General features: G+C 47.6%; 1 protein-coding gene across 2 annotated transcripts in view; it reads left to right on the top strand.

Moving 5' to 3' along the window:
* Positions 1–4,020: 4,020 nt before the first annotated feature.
* Positions 4,021–22,679, top strand: part of ALG6 (ALG6 alpha-1,3-glucosyltransferase) — a 71,224-nt gene continuing 52,565 nt past the window's right edge. The window contains exons 1-2 of one of the 2 annotated variants that reach the window (XM_068239332.1): positions 4,021–4,304; positions 20,334–20,418. In XM_068239332.1, coding sequence (XP_068095433.1) covers positions 4,226–4,304; positions 20,334–20,418 — 164 coding nt within the window. In that variant the 5' untranslated portion in view covers positions 4,021–4,225. Of the gene's footprint in view, positions 4,305–20,333; positions 20,462–22,679 lie in introns of those variants that run through there. The other variant, XM_068239333.1, reaches the window with a different exon arrangement.

The raw sequence follows: 22,679 nt of genomic DNA, 5'->3' as shown, positions 1-22,679 counted from the left end.
CTTTATAGTTTTTGAGAAAATCGATTTTCAAGTTTCGAAGGAAAAAAGTATACTTTTAAATGCAGTAAATGTCACTTTTAGTAGCAAACCTAACGGTAGTGTAATTTTACATGCATCAAACGAAAGCGCTATAAATTTCCTGACGGTGTTTCCAGGGGATCTATACGCAGCCGCAGCGCTTTGGCCAGGGATCGCTATACAGCCGCAATATGGCTGTATGAAGATCCCTGGCATTTTTTCCTATTTTCCCCAAAAAAATTTTATGTTTAGAGTGTTGGAATTTTTTTTTTTAAAAATTGTGGGTTCCCCCCTCCTGAAACTTTTTAACCCCTTGTCCCCCATGCAGGCTGGGATAGCCAGAATGTGGAGCTCCGACCGATTGGGACTTCACACCCTGTTATACCAGCTGCAAAAAAGGTCCTTCAATGCCGATTTTTGTTCCGGGGTATATGTTGGGGGGGCCCCCCAGGTTTATTTTGCCCTGGGGCCCCATTGTTGCTTAAACCGGCCCTGATTGTGAGGACACCATGCCCCCCCTCCACCCCCCCCCACACACACACTTTACACCTGACGTGTGTCTGCAAAGCCAGACTGGAGAGGAGAGACACATTGGGCTATGCATTGCACTGCCACACTTACCTCCCCCTGCGTATTCCAAGAGAGCACCTCCATGTGATCCGCAGGATGCTGGGTATGTGCTGCACCGGCACCGCATCACTCACCCGCTCTCAGCTGATTAGCGATGGGATCACCAGCCACAAGTGAAGTCCTGTTTCTTCTCTGTCTACATGTGACCAGGCAGCTTGTAACAGGTCACATGTGGCACCACTGTAGCCACGGATACAGGATGATGGAGATCCCATCGCTGGAACGCTGAGAGCAAGTGAGTGAAGCGCATCTAGAGAGGGGGAGGAGGGGAGCTGCCTCTTGCTGCCCTCTAATTGTTGCCTCCCTGTAGCACTTGATTCATGTTACTTCATGGTTGCCCTGAAAAAGGGACCCGTGTTCCAAAATGTTGACTAGTGTTTTTTTTTTGTATTGAAAGTTTTTGTACATCGTTTATGGAAGTGCCGGTCCCCACACATGGATTAACAAAGAGGGTGTTGTCAATCACCCTGTAAATGAGGCTAGAGCCCTCCATTTAATATTAATTGGCTTTGGCCAAGGGTATGTGGGTTGTATTCTTCGTGGCAATAATTGTAGGTGCTAAGGGGACCGGGAAGTCAGCAAAGTGTTGTGATGCTCCACGGAGGCTAATAGGTGGAAGTTTGGAAACTCCAGTGCATCAAGCATGACTTCCCTAAAATAAAACACAGGCACAGCCAGACATAAGGGATGGCCCAGCCTATGAGAGGTCATAGAGAAACATGTGATCAGTTTGATCAGCTGATTTGTAGGGCTCTGATTTGCTGGCCATCGTCATGCTTTAAACCAGGAAGGCATCACAGCAAATCAGAACCTTACAAATCGATCAGCTAATCAATCTGATCACATGCTTCTCTGTGACTTCTCCAAGGCAGGGCCATCCCTACCAGACGTGTGGTTAGAGAGGACTGCAGAGCAGGTGACCAAAGGAGGCAGTGATTCGAAGGCTACAGGTGAGGTAAGAAAAATGTATGGATGTCATAGGATTCGTTTTCCAAATCTCCTGCTGCCCACTGTGCTAGTAAAGGGTCCATCTAAACTTCTTCGACTTCTGACAGTCATATTGTCTGTGCTTTCCAAGTAGAACAAAGTACCCATGCAGAGTGGCATGCATAGCTCAGCAAACAAGATGCGTGCTAGGGTATCTCTCACCTGTCCTCGTTCCACTGACAATTACTGTCTCCTCTGTGCAGTACCGCAGCCAGCCTCGTACTGCCGAATGGACCAGGTTCCAACTTGCTGATGTCATGGGGCTGGGGTACAGCAGAAAGGGGACAGCGATCGTTGGTGGCACAAGGGCAGGCGAGAGATACTTATCCCAGCATGTTTCCTGATTGCTGATCTACTAGGTGATGATACTAGGGCACAATTGGCTACCTTTACTGGGGAAGATAATACTCGTTTCGCTATCTATACTGGGGGGGGGGGGGGGGGATAATACTACCTATACAGAGAGGGGCTAATACTAGGGGAACATTTAGCTTCCTATACTGGGGGGTCTAATTCTGGGGATATATTTGGCTACCTATATGAAGGGGCCTAATACTGAGGGGACATCCAGGGTAGGGCTGTGGAGTCAGTGGATACATTCTTTAACTCCAACTCCTCAGTTTCTCCTTGATCCTGACTCCTTGTAAGGATGGTTAGTGAGATGCAAATTAGTTAATGTTTGTTGAGAATTATGCAATTTTTTTAATGCAAATGTATACAGCTTGAAAATGGACCAATCAAATCCTCCAGTGGCAATGCTTGATTGGTCTATTTTCAGGCTGCATAAGTTTGCATAAACAATTGCATAAACTCAATCTAATTTGCACCTCATTGACCATCCCTACTCGTCTCTTCCAGGCCAGTTTTACACTTGAGCTTTGTGATGCGCACATTGCAGAAATTAGGCTTAATATTAATGCACCACAGTGCATATGCATAGGCTTGCCCCCCAGCTTGTGATGTAGTCCCTGCTGAGCAGAAAGTACATCACTAGGATTCCCATTGGTCCATGCATGCACGCCGCATCGCATTGCGCTCCCATTGTGCACACTTACTTACTGTGTCACCCAATGACTTGCATTACTGCATAATCAGTGCAGTAGGCACGGATCATGCAGTTACGCGTTGCAGACTTTGCATCGGGAATGCAGAGGTTTTAATACTTCTGGCGCACCAGGTTGCATCACGTAAACTATGTGTGCAAGTTTTCGTGCGTGGCCGTTGACTCATCCTGCTCAGCATGGGACCGAAGCATTGCAGAGTGACGGCGCAGGCACAGGAACGGCTGCAGAAGGATGGTAGAACCCCCAGGTAAGTTAAACAGGTTTTTTTCCTTTTAGTTCACTTTATAACAGCGATGGCACTTACAGCACTATTATTATTTATACTACTGTAGATGACCTAAGCCCATTTAAAAACAGGCTCTAGGTCTCTCCAAACCGCCGCCAGTCAGTGCACATGCGCGCACCCGTACGCCTGGGATCCCTGGCCCCGTCCTCCTATCCCAACGGCTGTTCGTGCTGCGCACATGCGCAATAGCAAAAAAACACAGACACAGGGACAGGATGACGCAGGGACAGTTAGGGTTTTATTATTTAGCAAGCGCCAACATCTTCCGCAGCGCTGTACAGAGTACAGTGGCTGGATGGTGTACTGGTTAAGGGCTCTGCCTCTGACATGGGAGACCTGGGTTCGAATCTCGGCTCTGCCTGTTCAGTAAGCCAGTAATTCAGTAAGGAGTTCATTGGGCAAGACTCCCTAACACTGCTACTGCCTACTTAGTGCGCTCTAGTGGCTGCCTCGCAAGCGCTTTGAGTCCGACAGGAGAAAGGCGCTATACAAATACTGCCATTATTATTATTATATTGTCTTGGCACTAACTGTTCCTCAGAGTGCTCACAATCTAATCTCTACCATAATCATATGTTTATGTGTATACTATATTGTGTAGTCTATCGTACACTATTTCCTAAGAAAATTGCGTGGTCTGCACCCACCTTTAGAGCTTGTTATCCTTTGATTCAAAACATTTTCATTTTTCTGCATGCACCCATTAATATTTTTCTGCATGCACCCATTAATATACATGCAGAGCATCATACAGAAAGTCTGGCTTATAGTACTTTTGCACACATTTACATAGCTGTACACAGTTATTTGCATGTTTCGGACACTAAACGTACGAGCTACTTGGGTTACAGACTTACGAAAATAGAGTTAGCTGGTACTTCTAGTCTGCCTAAACTTTCTCTGTAAGCTATGCTCAGAAATCACCACACGTATCATGCTAGACGCCATATTTATTGAGGGCAAATGCCTGGTCCTGAATGAGTGTGATGCTGGCGGGCGCCATATTAGATGAGGGCAGTCCTTGCCGATGAGAAAAAAAACTGACGGTCTGACGATATTCTCAGCCTTTGCTGCTGATGTGTCATCCTGAGAAGGCAACGCCGCTTACTGGGCAGTCCTACCTTTCGATGGGAAGGTAATTGCCCGTTGCCATAGTGACGAGGAAGCTGAGGCTGAGTGATGATGTGGCGCTGGCTCAGGCGGATGACGTACGGCAGGTGAAGTGAGCTGGAAGAAAGGCATGGAGGGGGCATTGACAGCTGTGTGTGTGCTGCTGGCTCTGACTGTTCGCTGGGCGGTGTCCCTTTACCCCTACTCAGGTAACGCTAACTGCACTACAGGACCCAGCATGCTCCAATATACACACATGGGCTCTATGTGTGCACTACATAGCTTAGCATGTCCCAGTGTATGCACATAGGCTCCGTGTATGTGCACTACAACATCAGTCATGCACCCCTATGCATACATTGGCTTTGTATGGGCGCATCTTAGCATGGCCCAGTATGTGTGCACTACAAAGCTTTGCATGCCACAGTATTTGTGCACTACAAAGTTTAGCATGCCCCAGTATACACATAAAAAGGAGGAAGTTAGGATGTGTGCTCCTAATCCATTGATAGGTTTGATGCAATGAATGTGTTTGCATGTCTGCACTATGCATGTTACAGGGCCAGAGTTAGGACACCTATGTTTACCTGGGTACTTCTGCGCAGTATAGGTGATTAAGCATAAGAATGCATTCTTCTGTGAACTAAAACCCTGGCTTTTAATTTAGCTGTAGGGATAACAGTTGTGCCTGGATGAGTGAATCTGTGAATGCAATTGTTTGAACATTTGCATGTGAGTGTGCGAAGGGTTAATAGATTTTTGCTGTTTTCTAGCCACACCCCCTTCAGCACCTCCCTTTCCCTAATAATTTATTTAATGTCCTAACTAGAGGCGATGTGCCTGGATATATGTATGTTTATTCCAGTATACACATAGGCTCTGTATGTGTGCACTACAAAGCTTAGCTTGCCCCAGTATACACGTAGGTTCTATATTTGTGCACTAGGAAGCTTAGCATGCCCCAGTATACACACAGGTTCTAATTGCACTACAAGATTCAACATGCTCCACAATCCATATATATGCTTTCTAGGTGTGCACAACAAGAAAACACGTACACGTACACACGTTTTACTTTACATATACAGACTCTTTAGGGATTGCACTACCTGTAAACATGATATCTGTTTGTTTGCACTACAAGACTCATCATGTCCTACTATTAGTGCTTAGCCTTTTGGTGTGTGCACTACATAGCTTAGTGTGTCCCAGTGTACTCACATAGCATAGGTTCTGTGTGTGTGTGTGCACTTCAAAATAAGGCTCTACATGTGTACCTACAACAGCCTTCCTCAACCTTTCTACACTGGAGGAACCCTGCAAATAACTTTGGGATCTCAAAGAACCCCTGCAAACAATATTTTGATCTTGAGGAACTCCTGCATTTATTGTGCAGGAGGCATGGTCTTTAAAAGTATGTGTGGCTGTTTATTTCACTATGCCCTATTACAGTGCCACTCATTATACTGTCTCCTGACCCCTCAATTTAGTGCTTCTTGTTGAAGTACCACCTATTATAATGTGCTCTATTATACTTCCCCCACGATGGGAAAAATTGCCAAGGAACCCCTGCAGAGTACTCAAGGAACCCTGGATTTCCAGGGAACCCTGGTTGAGAAAGCCTGACCTACAACATCAGGGACCCAGCAGGAAACCTCATAGGGAAATTCCACTAACTTGATTGGGTGGACAGAACCATCTCGCACTTATGGGTTAGGTTGTAGCAAGCTACACCCACACTATTTGTCCATTCACAATGCCTGGGTGCTGTGATTGTAGAACTATTCCATATGAGGTTTTCTGCCGGATCCTCTAAAGTAGACTTGTCACTTAGCATGCCCTACTGTGGTGGTTCCCAAACTTTTTGAAGTTGTGACATATGACGCCAAATGCTCAGATCTCCGTGACATATCAACCACCCCCCATTGGGAATGTTCGCACAGCGCTGACAATTTGCACTGCGCGTTTTTAGCTGTGGTGCACCCCCCACCCGGAAAAAAAAAACCTCAGACTCAGTATAGGTAGGTAGTTAGTTAGCCAGGTATAGGTGACCCCAGTATAGGAAGTCAGGTGTATGTACTCTCAATATAGGAAGCCAAGCATAGGTACCACCAGTATAGGAAGTCAGTTGCAGGTGCCCTCAGCATAGGTATGTAGGTGCCTGCAGTTTAACCACTTGAGGACCACAGTGCTAAACCCCCCAAAAGACCAGGCTGGTTTTTCTGTAATTGGCCACTGCAGCTTTAAGGCCAAGCTGCAGGGCCGCACAACACAGCAGACGAGTGATTTCCCCCCCCCCCCCTTTCCCCCCACCAACAGCTCTCTGGTGGTGGAGTCTGATCGCGCCCCCCCCCCCCACACACACACACACGGCTGTCCCCAGTACAGCGCTGCTGCCGATTGCAGCGCTATACATGTAAATAGACGGCGATTACGCCATCTTACAGTCTTGCGAGCGCCGCTCAGAGACTGAAGAGGGGGCGGAGCCCCGCTGCCACGAGCAGGAGATGCGGGCGCATCCTGCGCGTGATCTGCAAACTGCAGCCCCAGGACTTGACGCCAATCAGCGTTAGGCGGTCCTGGGGCTGCTGCCGCGGCCACGCCCTTGGGAGTGGAGCAGTCTCATGGTAGTTAAGTATGTAAAGTGCCATAGGTAGAAGGAGCAGGGGCGGCCGCGGCTCACTCACTCACTCAGCTCCATGGATTCCAGCGATGACGTCTCTTCAGCGCCCCGCTCTGTCTCCACTCCGTGTATAATTAGAGCAGGGCTACAACAAAATGGCCACTGACGTCCACGTTTGTGGACATCGGCTGCCATTTTCTTGTAGCCCTGCTCTAACTACACGGAGTGGAGGCAGAGAGAGGTGCAGGGAGAGAGCGGGAAGGCAACACATACCCGAGGCTGCTGCGACACATGAATGTGTTGTGGAACACTGGGAAATGCTGCTCTACAGTATACACACAAACGCACTACAAGATACAGCATATTTTCTAGGTTTGCACTACAAGCCACAGCATGTACTAGCATGCACACAAGTATACTCTATTAGTGTGCACTTCAAGAGTCAGCATGTTCTATATTACATACACAGGCTCTTTTTGGGGTTTTCCCTAACTGCAAACATGAACTCTGTAGATGTGCACTACTAGACTCAACGTGTCCCATTATTAAAGGGGAACTTCAGCCTAAACAAACATACTGTCATTAAGTTACATTAGTTATGTTAATTAGAATAGATAGGTAATATAATTTTTTACCCACCCTGTTTTAAAAGAACAGGCAAATGTTTGTGATCCATGGGGGCTGCCATCTTTGTCATGGGGGCAGCCATCTTTTTGGTTGAAAGGAGGTGACAAGGAGCAGGAGACACAGTTCCAACTGTCCTGTGTCCTGATAACCCCTCCCCGCTGCACACACTAGGCTTCAAATGTCAAATTCAAAATGTAAAAAAAACCACATTGCACCAAAACAGCAGAACGAGAGCAACAACATCAGAAATCCCATCATGCTGTGCACAGCATCAGGGGAAAAAAGCCCGGGCAGTTTTCTTCTGTGCAGCTAAAAATGAGGCTTGTATAAGAGAAACAAAGTTATGATGCTGTGAAACTGTTAAAGAAACACCAGGCCTTTTCAGTGCTGCTGAGTCGATTTTTAATCCGGAGGTTCACTTTAACAAGTAGGCTTTGTAGGTGTGCTCGACTCATCATGACCCAGCATCTGCTACTATGCACACTTAGGTGCTCAAGGTTTATAATTCTAGACCCAGCATGTCTTTGTATGTGTGCACTACCATGCAAGTTCTCCATATGTGGTAAACATACCCCACGGGTGAGCAGCAGCTATGTCCATGAGTAAGCTTGCTGGGAGAACGGGTGAGCAGCAACTTTGTCCATGAGAAGGCTTGCTGGGAGAGCGGGTGAGCAGCAGCTATGTCCATGAGGAGGCTCGCTGGGAAAGCGGGTGAGCAGCAGCTATGTCCATGAGGAGGCTCGCTGAGAAAGCGGGTGAGCAGCAGCTATGTCCATGAGGAGGCTGGCTGGGAGAGCGGGGGAGCAGCAGCTATGTCCATGAGGAGGCTGGCTGGGAGAGCGGGTAAGCAGCAGCTATGTCCGTGAGGAGGCTCCCTGCTTGATATCGTATGCCCAGCGCCTAATTTACTACCCTGGCGCCGCCATAGCCAGTAATTATACTGTGGGCTATGGCCGTACCCAAATTAATGAACACGCTGTGTGCCCTTTTTAGCTGCTTCGCCCCATGGGGTACTTCTACAATGCAAGTTCTCCATATGTGGTAAACACACCCCACGGGGCAATACATGTAAAAGGGGCAACGGATGTAGCCGATCCATGAGCCACTGCAAAGCAGCAATGGCTCTGTTCCACAGATCAGAGAGCTGGTACAAGGCAGCTGTGTTTCTCCTGGTGAGGAGGCTCGCTGGGAGAGCAGGTGAGCAGCAGCTATGTCTATGAGGAGGCTTGCTGGGAGAGCGGGTGAACAGCAGCTATGTCCATGAGAAGGCTTGCTGGGAGAGCAACAGCTATGTCCATGAGGAGGCTTGCTGGAAGAGTGGGGGAGCAGCAGCTATGTCCATGAGGAAATAACACACACAAAAACACACAATCACAGAGGTGCCTGGCTCTTCTACTGACCACATATGCTATTGCTCCGTTGTTATTGCCTGATCAAACCTGCAAAACGCGTTGCATATTTGGAGTTCATAAATAAAATATATTGACTGTCTTTACTACAGTCGTTGTGTGTCTACTTGGAGGAGGTAAGTCCACCACTACCTCCTCTATTTACCAAGACTTTGGTTTTTTTAAGCTCATTTAGCTTCCTTTTATCCTTTTGGCGCCTCTGTTCTCCTGCATAATATGTCCATAAGGAGGCTCGCTGAGAGAGCGGGTGAGCAACAGCTATGTCCATGAGGAGGCTCGCTAGGAGAGCAGCAACTATGTCCATGAGGAGGCTCGCTGGGAGAGCAGCAGCTATGTCCATGAGGAGGCTCGCTGGGAGAGAAGCAGCTATGTCCATGAGGAGGCTCGCTGTGAGAGCGGGGGAGCAGCAGCTATGTCCATGAGGAGGCTCGCTGGGAGAGCAGCAGCTATGTCCATGAGGAGGCTCGCTGGGAGAGCAGCAGCTATGTCCATGAGGAGGCTCGCTGGGAGAGCAGCAGCTATGTCCATGAGGAGGCTCGCTGGGAGAGCGGGGGAGCAGTAGCTATGTCCATGAGGAGGCTCGCTGAGAGAGCGGGTGAGCAGGAGCTATGTCCATGAGGAGGCTCGCTGGGAGAGCAGCAGCTATGTCCATGAGGAGGCTCGCTGAGAGAGCGGGTGAGCAGGAGCTATGTCCATAAGGAGGCTCGCTGGGGGAGCAGCAGCTATGTCCATGAGGAGGCTCGCTGGGAGAGCGGGGGAGCAGCAGCTATGTCCATGAGGAGTCTCGCTGGGAGAGCAGCAGCTATGTCCATGAGGAGGCTCGCTGGGAGAGCAGCAGCTATGTCCATGAGGAGGCTCGCTGGGAGAGCAGCAGCTATGTCCATGAGGAGGCTCGCTGGGAGAGCAGCAGCTATGTCCATGAGGAGGCGCGCTGGGAGAGCAGCAGCTATGTCCATGTGGAGGCGCGCTGAGAGAGCGGGTGAGCAAGAGCTATGTCCATAAGGAGGCTCGCTGGGGGAGCAGCAGCTATGTCCATAAGGAGGCTCGCTGGGGGAGCAGCAGCTATGTCCATGAGGAGGCTCGCTGGGAGAGCGGGGGAGCAGCAGCTATGTCCATGAGGAGTCTCGCTGGGAGAGCAGCAGCTATGTCCATGAGGAGGCTCGCTGGGAGAGCAGCAGCTATGTCCATGAGGAGGCTCGCTGGGAGAGCAGCAGCTATGTCCATGAGGAGGCTCGCTGGGAGAGCAGCAGCTATGTCCATGAGGAGTCTCGCTGGGAGAGCAGCAGCTATGTCCATGAGGAGGCTCGCTGGGAGAGCAGCAGCTATGTCCATGAGGAGGCTCGCTGGGAGAGCAGCAGCTATGTCCATGAGGAGGCTCGCTGGGAGAGCAGCAGCTATGTCCATGAGGAGGCTCGCTGGGAGAGCAGCAGCTATGTCCATGAGGAGGCTCGCTGGGAGAGCAGCAGCTATGTCCATGAGGAGGCTCGCTGGGAGAGCAGCAGCTATGTCCATGAGGAGGCTCGCTGGGAGAGCAGCAGCTATGTCCATGAGGAGGCTCGCTGGGAGAGCAGCAGCTATGTCCATGAGGAGGCTCGCTGGGAGAGCAGCAGCTATGTCCATGAGGAGGCTCGCTGGGAGAGCAGCAGCTATGTCCATGAGGAGGCTCGCTGGGAGAGCAGCAGCTATGTCCATGAGGAGGCTCGCTGGGAGAGCAGCAGCTATGTCCATGAGGAGGCGCGCTGGGAGAGCATCAGCTATGTCCATGAGGAGGCTCGCTGGGAGAGCATCAGCTATGTCCATGAGGAGGCTCGCTGGGAGAGCAGCAGCTATGTCCATGAGGAGGCTCGCTGGGAGAGCAGCAGCTATGTCCATGAGGAGGCTCGCTGGGAGAGCAGCAGCTATGTCCATGAGGAGGCTCGCTGGGAGAGCAGCAGCTATGTCCATGAGGAGGCTCGCTGGGAGAGCAGCAGCTATGTCCATGAGGAGGCTCGCTGGGAGAGCAGCAGCTATGTCCATGAGGAGGCTCGCTGGGAGAGCAGCAGCTATGTCCATGAGGAGGCTCGCTGGGAGAGCAGCAGCTATGTCCATGAGGAGGCTCGCTGGGAGAGCAGCAGCTATGTCCATGAAGAGGCTCGTTGGGAGAGCAGCAGCCATGTCCATGAGGAGGTGCGCTGAGAGAGCGGGTGAGCAGGAGCTATGTCCATAAGAAGACTCGCTGGGAGAGCAACAGCTATGTCCATGAGAAGGGTTGCTGGGAGAGCGGGGGAGCAGCAGCTATGTCCATGAGGAGGCTCGCTGGGAGAACGGGTGAGCAGCAGCTATGTCCATGAGGAGGCTCGCTGGGAGAGTGGGTAAGCAGCAGCCATTTCCATGAGCAGGCTCGCTGGGAAAGCGGGTCAGCAGGAGCTATGTCCATGAGGAGGCTCGCTGGGAGAGCAGTAGCTATGTCCATGAGGAAGCTCGCTGGGAGAGCGAGGGAGCAGCAGCTATGTCCATGAGGTGGCTCGCTGGGAGAGCAGCAGCTATGTCCATGAGGAGGCGCGCTGGGAGAGCAGCAGCTATGTCCATGAGGAGGCTCGCTGGGAGAGCAGCAGCTATGTCCATGAGGAGGCTCGCTGGGAGAGCAGCAGCTATGTCCATGAGGAGGCTCGCTGGGAGAGCAGCAGCTATGTCCATGAGGAGGCTCGTTGGGAGAGCAGCAGCTATGTCCATGAGGAGGCGCGCTGGGAGAGCAGCAGCTATGTCCATGAGGAGGCTCGCTGGGAGAGCAGCAGCTATGTCCATGAGGAGGCTCGTTGGGAGAGCAGCAGCTATGTCCATGAGGAGGCTCGCTGGGAGAGCAGCAGCTATGTCCATGAGGAGGCTCGCTGGGAGAGCAGCAGCTATGTCCATGAGGAGGCGCGCTGGGAGAGCGGGTAAGCAGCAGCCATTTCCATGAGGAGGCTCCGTGCTTGATATCGTATGCTCAGCGCCTAATTTACTACTCTGGCGCCGCCATAGCCAGTAATTATACTGTGGGCTATGGCCGTGCCCAAATGAATGAACACGCTGTGTGCCCTTTTTAGCTGCTTCGCCCCACGGGGTACTTCTGTTGTGTTCAGGGGGTACTTAGTCTTGCTAAAGATAATTACATAATCAACTTTACAACATATGAATTTTGTGTTTTAGGAAATTATAAGTGATAATAGAGTGGAGCGAAGCAGTGCTGGCATGCAATGTACTTGCATGTCTAAGATGTTGTGGGGAATGACAAACAGGGCTGTGGAGCCGGTACAAAAATCATCTGACTCCTCGGTTTATGAAACCACCGACCCAAGTACCCAAAATTGCTCTGACTCCTTGACTCCGACTCCTTAGTCCAGTGATCTACAAACTTGGCTCTCCAGCTGTTTAGGAACTATAAGTCCCACAATGCATTGCAGAAGTCTGACAGCCACAGTCATGATTAATAAAGGCAAATGCATTGTGGGACTTGTAGTTCCTTAACAGCTGGAGAGCCAAGTTTGCAAATCACTGCCTTATTCTAATACTTACCAGGGCTGTGGAGTTTGTACAAAAATCATCCGACTCCAACTTCTCAGTTTATTGAAACCACCGTCTACAACTCCAGGTGCCCAAAATTGCTCTGATTCCTCAACTTCAACTCCACAGCCCTGATAGCAAAGGGTCAGGATGGCATCCAACTGCTCTGCTGTCACCTAACAGCTGTTTCTCCCAAAACTGGAGGGCCTCATCAGAGGTGCGGGCCGTGACCTTATTTTAGCGCTTTGTTGTCTTCTAGTGAATTTATACAGTAAAGGTACAGGTGAAACTTGAAAAATTAGACTATTGGGCAAAAGACCATTTATTTCAGTAATTCACCTTAAAAGCTGAAACTAATTTATGAAATAGGAACCCTTTGCAGGTGTTTTGGATGAATTAGCTGTTTAGAGTCTGGCACTTTGAGCCTAGAATATCGAACATTTTCACAATATTCTAATGATCTGAGATTTTGATTTTGGGGTTTTCATAAGCTGTAAGTCATAATCATCAACATTATAACAAAGGCTTGAAATGTCTCGCTTTGCATGTAATGAGTCTATTTCATATATTACCTTCATCTTTTTAGTTGAATTACTAAAATAAATGGACTTTTGTATGATATTCTGATTTTTAGAGTTCCACTTGTATACTGTTAATAAATGTATGCATGTAAAGGGGTACTTGACATCATCTTGTAGCAAGGAACTCCCCATCGAACTGTGTTTCACGTACAGGAATATTCATCAGCGCAGTTTTTAAGGATCACTTGCTGCCATGTTATTTCGGTTACATCGCCGCTCAGGTCCACTGCAGGGGAGTAATGCAGTTTACAAATCGGAGCCCCGACAGAAGCATATGAGGCACCCCTTATGGGTTGCATCAAACTAATAGGAATCCTACCTTCCAGCTAGGAGGATTCTCTTTGGTCCACCGCACAAAATATGCCAAAGCGAACCCTTTCTGGGGAGAGATGATTCCCATTGGTCTTTTGCAATCCAATGTGGAGCCAGGGCGGCAATCTGTCTACCAATGCATCTCCCCTGCAGTGGACCGATCGGTGGGGCTGATATGATGATGATCGATGCGTAAGATTAGCATAACGTATGTGGTGACCATTGATTCATTTGGCATCCGCTAGGTTGGTGATCAGGAAATATCAAAGGCTAATCTCAAAGGCAAAGTGAAGAGATCTTATGGCTCCATCTCGTGAACCATTGGGGCTAAGCGCACAAGCCTTGATTTATACAGCTGTGGACCAGTGTCATGAGATGGGTGGGGCTTGCACCTTAAAGGATACCTTGGTGCAAAAATGTGTGTGTGTGTGTGTGTGTGTGTGTGTGTGTGTGTGTACGGGGAGTGGTGCAGAGGCTTACTACACCTCCCTTACCCCGACGTCAGCCTCCGTTTTCCTGCAGAGCAGCCCGTTCCGAAGTCCTGGTCAGCGCATGCTCAGTATGTCCGCAATGGTATTCACGCAGTCCCGTGGGAAGACATACCTCATGCGTGCTCGCACTGGACTTGAGGGTGGCGGGGCGCGCTGTCAGAAGGTCCCCAAGTGCATATACTGTACGTGCGGAGTGTGGAATGTCCGGGTCAGACAGCATGCGCGCCGGGTACGTCTTCCTGCAGGACTGCGCGCATACTCCCATGGACATACTGAGCATGCACTGACCAGTACTATGGAACAAGCCGCTGTGCAGCAAAACAGAGGCTGGTGCCAGGAGGTGCGGTAAACCTCTGCACTACTCCCCATACACACACACATAGGGCGCCATTTTTACCATATTTTTAGGACTTTTACATTTAATGATGAAATGCTAGGAAATGCTGAATTTCAATGCTAGAAATACCAGGTTTTCTTCGATAGAGTGGACATAAGCTACCTGCTGGCAGTGATTTTTTTTTTTTTTATTTTTTTTTTTTATTTTTTTTTTAGTTTATAATTCCTCTTTTTAAAGAGACTCTGTATAAAGAAAAATGTCCCTGGGGGTACTCACGTCGAGAGGAGAAAGCCTCTGGATCCTATCGAGGCTTCCCCTGTCCTCCTCCGTCCCACGGTGGTCTCTGTCTGCCCCTCGGAAGGCACAGCTGACAATTTGTCAGGCTGTGCAATATTTACCTTCCCTGGCTCCAGCGGGTGGAGCTGTTGCGGCTCTCCGCTTGGAAATAGACGATCTCTACCGGGTCTGCTCTACTGCACAGTAGATTTGCGCCTGCGCAGTAGAGTGGACCCAACTGGGATCGCCTATTTCGGAGCCGAGAGTCGTTACTGCGGCTGCACTGGAGCCGGGAAGGTAAATATTTGCATCCCCGCCGTTCGGGGAGCTTTATCACTGCCCCCCGTGGGACGGGGGAGGACGGGGGAAGCCTTGATAGGATCCAGAGGCTTCCCCCACCCGAGGTGAGTACCCCCCAGGGGCGTTTTTTTTTTTTTTTAATACAGAATCAGATGCTCTTTAATGTCTCCACCCTACCAAGTCCAGATTGTAAACTCCATGGGGTAAGTATCTGACTTTTTGTTTAAATCACACTTCAGGTTTGCTTTAAAGGAAACCTAAAGTGAAATAAAGGTGGCCAGTTTAACTTACCTGCGGCTTATTCCAGCCCCCTACAGTGCTTCTGGTTCCCTGCAGGCATCCATTGCACTGCGACCAGCAGCTGAGCCCATCCAAAAGCTGCATGCACAGTCCCCAGCCACACTTGCCTCCTGATCACGCGTACGGAAGCGTTCTGCGATTGCACAGTTTGTAAAATTTGCATCTGTGCATGTGCTGAATGCTCGCCATGAAGGAGGTGCAGGGCCACTCATGAGTAGGGCTGTGGAGTCAGTACAAAAATCCACCGACTCCGACTCCTCAGTTTAGGATTCCACCGACTCCGACTCCTCGACTACGACTCCTCTAATTTGCATATTACAATCTTGTTGATTAAAAGTATGAAACATGAAATTTGTCTCTTAACTGCCAACTCTTAGGAGTTTTAAAAGACAACTGAAGTGAGAAGGATATGTAGACTGCCATATTTATTCCTTTTAGTCATAGACTAAAACTAGTCCTTGGTAAGAGTACTTGTAAAAGGTAGAGGCCGGAACAAAGAACATCTATCAGACCCTAGGCAATGTGACTGTGGGTACATGTAAGAGTGATGTGCAGGTACTCTGCAGGGGAATGAGAAGATTATTCCTCTATTACACATTCTGCATGCACAATCTAAACCAGGTTTATGGGTGGTAGACAACTCCTCTGTGTTCAATGTGCACAACATTCTCAGTGGATTCCCTGCAGCTCTGTGGAGAGTGCATATGTAGAGTATAGTACTACTGTGTAACAAAGTAAGCCTGAGACAGATGAAATTAAAGTTTTATACATACCTGAGGCTTCCTCCAGCCCCTTTCAGGCTAATCAGTCCCTCGCTGTCCTCCTCTGCCACCTGGATCTTCTGCTATGAGTCCAGGTACTTGAGCCAGTCTGGCGTAGTGCGCATGCACACACTCCGCCGCCGGGAGCGTACTACACCTGCGCAGCACTATTGCGCAGGTGCAGAATGCTCCTGGCTGTGGAAGCGGCATGCGGCCAGACTGCGCTGACTAGCTGAATTACCAGGACTCCTAGCAGAAGATCCAGGTGGTGGAGGTGGACAGCGAGGGACTGATTAGCCTGAAGGGGGCTGGAAGAAGCCCCAGGTATGTATAACACTTTTCTTTTCATCCTTCCCAGGTACCATTTAATTCGTAGTCACCAAACCAAATATTAACAACATATCAAATTATTTGATTTCATGAGCAAAGAGAGTGCGTACATTTGCATAAATCAGAATCAACGCAGAATTATTTCCATCTCATTGACCATCTCTATTAGTGACACGGCTACACATCAGGCTTTATACTTACAGCATAGATGTTATTTAGTATATATAAGAGATTCCTGTGTACACATCATACATACAGTCACAATCAGATGTGTATATCTGACTTTAAAAATACGGGGACTGCTTTATTCAAGCAGCACATATAACTAATTTTGATTGGTTTATTTCACTTTTGTGGACTAAGCACAGCTATTACTGTATGTATACATTATTTATGATGACTATTATCTGAGAAATAGAACATTTTATCATATTTTCTATTTTAATGACAGTTTAAATTCATTAGGAGTCAGTCGGTGCATTTTTTCCCGACTCCGACTCCAGGTACCCAAAATTGCCCTGACTCCGACTCCACGACTCCTACTCCGACTCCACAGCCCTGCTCATGCGTAGTAGCTCACGTCTGTCTCAGTCAGCCAGCTTTCAGAAGGGCACAGCTGCTGAACAGAGCAGAGTGGAACGACTTCGAGGGACCAGAAGGATTGCAGGGGACTGTAAGAAGTCCCAATCAGTCGCTGATACCCCCTTTCCCATGAGAAATCTTTTCCTTTTCACAAACGGATCATCAGGGGGCTATGTATGGCTGATATTGTGGTGAAACCCCTCCTACAGTGTGATGTCATGACCATGGTTCTGACATCACACTGTGGGATCCTTGTTGCATTGTGGGAAATAACAGCTGTTTACAGCTGTTTCCAACTGTCAAAAAAAAAAAAAAAAAAAGCAAGCAGCATCTCCTTCCAGTGACATCACCTGCCAGCAGTAAAAATGTCACCATGTGGTAAATGTCAGAATGTAAATCAGGGAGAGGAAAGATTTTACAATGGGCAAACACTGACTAAATCATTTATACATAATTATTGTAAAAATGAAACACATTTTTATTACATTATTTTCACTGGAGTTCCTCTTTAAAGTGAACCCGAGGTGAGAGTTTTATGTAGGCTGTCATATTTATTTCCTTTTATGTAATACCAGTTGCCTGGCTGCCCTGCTGATCCTCTGCCTCCACTACTCTTGGCCATAGACCCTGAACAAGCATGCAGCAGATCAGGTGTTTCTGATATTATCGTCAGATCTGATAAGATTAGCTGCATGCACGGTGGCACAGTGGTTAGCTCTCTCACCTTGCAGCGCTGGGTCCCTGGTTCGAATCCCAGCCAAGGCACTATCTGCAAAGAGTTTGTATGTTCTCTCCGTGTCTACGTGGGTTTCCTCCGGGCACTCCGGTTTCCTCCCACATTCCAAAAACATACGGATAAGTTAATTGGCTCCCCCTAAATTGGCCCTAGACTACAGTACTTACACTACATAATATAGACATATGGCAATGGTAGGGATTAGATTGTGAGCTCCTTTGAGGGACAGTTAGTGACAAAATATATATATATATATATATATATATATATATATATATATATATATATATATACACACTGTACAGCGCTGCGTAATATGTCGGCGCTATATAAATACTAAATAATAATAATGCTTGTTTCTGGTGTGATTCACACTACTGCAGGCAAATAAATCAGCAGGGCTGCCATGGAACTGGTATTGTTTAAAAGGAAACAAATATGGCAGCCTCTAGATCTCTCTCACCTCGAGTTCGGATTAAACTGGCCACTTTTTATTTCACTTTAGGTACCCATTAAAGTTTTTGCATTCAAATTTACGTGGTATGCAATTCGGAATTCTCAGTGTCTCATTGACCATCTCTGATTGTATTTGTGTATTTTGCTTTGACAAACAGAACTCTCCCAATTGTGCATCACAGAGCTTTTTGGATAATGGCTTGTTGCAGATTTTGTCACCCAGTTAACATTTATTCTTGTGGACAATGTTTATTCTTGGGAGCTTATGGCTCTGTTTAAAAAAAAGCTAAAGGACAGGGAGGTTAATCATATTAGTTGTGTTTTGGTTAGTGGTGAAAGGGACGCTGAGGCGTTGGGGAACAGGTGCAGGCCTCAGCCTTAGCCCAGCGCTTCCCTGCAGAAAGGACATTCTAGCGTGTCACAGGCTCCCCAAATAAATGATTTACTGGCCTGCAATGCGGCTAGGACAACCTGAAATCTTTCCCGTTGCAGTTGGGGGGCCATGGGAGCTGCCGAAAGGTTACACTCTCACTGCTTGAAGTGGAAGCCAGCAATATATCTACCTCTAGGGGAAAAATTCCTCCTGTTACACTGCAGAGTAGAGCACAGCAAGAATAACGACCATACCATCCATCCTGACCACCCAGTGCCTGAATATGAACCTCCACCCTTACATGCCAGGATATAAAACCAGTCCCACAGGCCGTCACGTGCAATCTGATAGCTCATTTACATGTTTACTCTAGTGTAAATTTAACTCGGGACTTGGGCGTCTCAATTCTTCACATATCATTCTTTATTGCAGTAATTGTCTTTAATTCTGGTATTTTGTTGGTGCGGCCGGGTGTGAAGGAAAAAGGATCTGCTAATTACTCTGAATGTTGCCCTCTACCCGTCAGGCAGTTATCAGATTAAGGTCATACTGTCTGTTTGATTCTGAGTCCATAAGGGGGTGTGTGTGTGCGCACACGCACATATATGTGTGGGTTGCGTGGATAGTGGCATATAGCTTGTAAAAGTATTGTTTGCATGTTCACAGGCACCATCTTTGGGGTGCTGGTGAGCTGCAGAAGTTTGGGCACCACTATAGGCGATCATACAAATATGGTTTATAGCAGGAGATTAAGCAGAGCTGTGGAGTCGGAGTTGTGGTTTCAGAAACTGAGGAGTCGGGGTCGCATGATTTTTCTACAAAATCCTCAGCCCTGTTAAGTATTAGACTAAGGAGTCGGAGTCGAGTCGGAGTCTGAGCAATTTTGGGTACCCGGAGTCAGAGTTGGAGTCGTGGTTTCAGAAACTGAGGAGTCGGAAGATTTTTGTACCGACTCCACAGCCCTGAGATTAAGGCTAGGATTAGATATCAGAGGGGTGTGGTTAGGATTAGGCTTCAGAGGGGGGGGGGGGATAAGGTTAGGCATCAGAGGGGGGATGGTTGGGCTTAAGCATGGGAGGGGGGGTTATGGTTAGGCATCAGAGGGGTGTGGTTAGGATTAGGCTTCAGAGGGGGGGTGGATAAGGTTAGGCATCAGAGGGGGGATGGTTTGGGTTAAGCATGGGAGGGGGGGTTATGGTTAGGCATCAGAGTGGGGGTGGTTAGGGATAGGCATAAGAGGGGGATGGTTGGGGTTAAGCATTAGAGGGGGGTTGGTGTTAAGCATTAGAGGGGGGGTTATGGTTAGGCATCAGAGGGGAGTGGTTAGGATTAGGATTCAGAAGGGGGGGGTGGATAGGGTTAGGCATCAGAGGGGGATGGTTGGGGTTAAGCATTAGAGGGGGGGGGGGTTATGGTTTGGCATCGGGAGGGGTGGTTAGGGATAGGCATCAGAGGGGGAATGGTTGGGGTTAAGCATTAGAGGAGGGGTTATGGTTTGGCATCGGGAGGGGTAGTTAGGGATAGGCATCAGAGGGGGGATGGTTGGGGTTAAGCATTAGAGGGGGGGGATTATGGTTTGGAATCAGGAGCAGGGGGGGGGTTATGGTTTGGCATCAGGAGCAGGGGGAGTTATGGTTTGGCATCAGAGAAGGGGGTGGTCAGAGATAGGCATAAGAGGGGGGTTGGTTCGGGTTGGAAATTGGAGGGCGGCTGGTCAGGGTTACACTTTAGGCTTTAGAAAGGGTAAAGCATCAGAGGGGAGGTGGATAGGCATCAGAGGGGGTTGGTTAGGGTTAGTCATAGGTAGAGGGAGGGTTCTGTGTGAGAGTTCGGTTAAGTTTAGATGACAAGTTGATATTTCGGGTGCCCACATTTCCGGCTGCCCTTTTTTTTGTAAAAAACCTGAAAGTGCCCTAGGTGTGAACAAGCCCTGAGTCTCTTTCGGGTGTTTTAAGGGTACATAAGTTCCAATTTACCATTTAATATACACAATGGGACCCAAATACAAATACATTAAATGTTTCTTTCTTTAATTTGAGTTGGTCAACAAAAAATTATTCTTATTCAAACCTTCTCTGGAATAAGTCAGAAGACTCACTGTATTATTTATTAGTGGGACTGACCATTTCCTACCTCCTATTCCTTGCCTTGTAAAAATAATATAATAATAATACTCCCTGTATTATTCTTCATCTTTCCTAATTAACACTGTTTTTTCGCAGGTGCCAGCAAACCCCCTATCTTTGGAGATTATGAAGCCCAGAGACATTGGCAGGAGGTCACACTCAACCTACCAGTCCACCAGTGGTGTGTAACATCTACAACCCTGCTTCTTACAGACACTGACAAGGTTTATACAGGAAGTTGTCAGATTTAGAGGAAGTTGTCATTTTACACGTATATGTTACACAAATTTGAAATTAAACCTGATTAGCCATTTTGTTTGGAACATGCAAGTTGTTTAATATAGCACAAGTCATGTAGGTGTATTGGGGTACAGAATATGGTGAGATTGGATAATGCACATGGCGTGACACTATTCTCTCCCTGTATCAGATAAGGACACTTTAATTGAGAGGGATATGGAGGCTGCCATATTTATTTTCTTTCAGACAATACCAGTTGCTTGGCGTTTTGCTGATTTTTCATGCATTAGAAGTGTCTGAATCCCCCACCTGAAACAAGCATGCAGCAAATCAAGTCAAACTTTAGTCAAACATCTGCATGCTTGTTAAAGGATACCCGAGGGGACATGTGACATGAGATAGACATGGGTATGTACAGTGCCTAGCACACATATAACTATGCTGTGCTTTTTTTCTTTCACTGCCTGAAACAGTTAAATATCAGTTACTGTATGTAAGTGGCTGACTCAGTCCTGACTCAGACAGGAAGTGACCACAGTGTGACCCTCACCGATAAGAAATTCCAACTATAAAATATTTTCCTAGCAGAAAATGGCTTCTGAGAGCAGGAAAGAGATAAAAAGGACAATAGTTCATAGATTTTAGCTCTGGCATATTTCACTGAATGTGTCATTGAACAAAAACAATAAAACAGTTAAAACTTAAAAAGTAGATTTAAACCTAAAATAAAACTGTGGAATATCTTAAAAAGTCATTTTTAGAAGAAGGAAGATACAGTAGACATTACAATAGATATTACAGAGAGCAATATGGCAGCCTTCATATCCCCTTTACTTCAGGTGTCCTTTAAAAAAAGAGTTTTGGAGACATGGAGCTTCACCGAGATGTGGGATTGCTTTTAAAGGTGTGATACTGTGCAAAGGTTTATTAGGATTTGACTTCAATTTACAGCTGTGCGCTCAGCACATCAGAGGATTTATGTTCATGGAGCTGCAGAGTATAGGTTCAGCTATCCTTTATGTATAAGATAACTTCTGGATGTGTTAAATTAAAGCAGAATTACATTGACATAATATATGATGCAAACCTGTTTACCAACTCCTTATTGCTCATATAGTTATCCTACCTTCCTTTGTCCTGAAGTAATGACAGTTTCCTACGCCCTTAACTGCCCCACCGAGCTTACCCACACAGTTAGTTCTGAAAGCAGTCATATTGCATGGTGATATCCTATCCAGTTCAGTCAGAGTTTTGTGTATAAGAGAAGAAAAGCATTCTGCTGCTATCAATCAATGAAGCTGTCATCCATAGGCAGTGCAGTTGCATGACGCAGTTTCAGGAGATAGTGAAAGTTTTATAAATCACTTCAGGCAAAATGTAGAAAAAAAATGTGGTTTCTTATTAGTTATAGTAATGTAGGTGAAATCTAAAAATGTGATAAGAGCTTGTTGAATATCCCTTTGTGATTGTGCGCCCGCTCATGTACATGGGTGACCGTACTATGCATGCATCAGTATGGTCTGTGCTTTTGCACGACTTTGTCTTCCATGCACAAGTAAGTGCACTTGTACACGGACGGAAGCACTGCCCTGAACAAAAAGAGGGTTCCGGGCAGCAGCGTTGAGGTTGAAGACAATATGGGAAGCCTCTGAGGCGAGCGCTGTAATAACCGCGCAGGAGATTTGGGTGCAGCTGGCACCACCATAGACCGTAACAGGAATTACGGCTATAGCGGCGCACAGTAACTTTGGCGCCGTCAGAAGACTGAGTTGAAGTTACTTTTAAAACCCTGTAATTTGTCCGCTAGCAATAGCTGGATGCCGAATTACATCACTCCCCACTATCCACATGGACCTGAAAGGGGGAATAGTAATTAACGCCGCCGGGACTTGGGCAGGAGCAGGGTTAGCCATATAGCGGCTGTATCCTGCGCCCAAGTCTCCTGGCGGGGATTTCATAGGTATGCCTCTGGAGCATCCTTTAAGACACGTAAGATGACCCCAACATGCAAAATATGCATGGGTAATAAATATAAATGGGTGGAGTAGGACTGCTCTCTCCAAGCATATGGATCATATGGAGGGCAAAGTCTGTGTGAGAGGATGTACTTGTGTGGTATCGGATTATGGGATAGAGGTTTATTGATTGTTGCAAAAAAGTGCTGACAATGTATTAACAGGGCTGGTTTAAGTAACAAGGGCA

The sequence above is a fragment of the Hyperolius riggenbachi genome, chromosome 6, assembly GCF_040937935.1.
Source record: "Hyperolius riggenbachi isolate aHypRig1 chromosome 6, aHypRig1.pri, whole genome shotgun sequence".
Classification (NCBI taxonomy): domain Eukaryota; kingdom Metazoa; phylum Chordata; class Amphibia; order Anura; family Hyperoliidae; genus Hyperolius; species Hyperolius riggenbachi.
The sequence above is the reverse complement of the archived record's forward strand: the minus strand, read 5'-3'. Positions and strand labels throughout refer to the sequence as shown.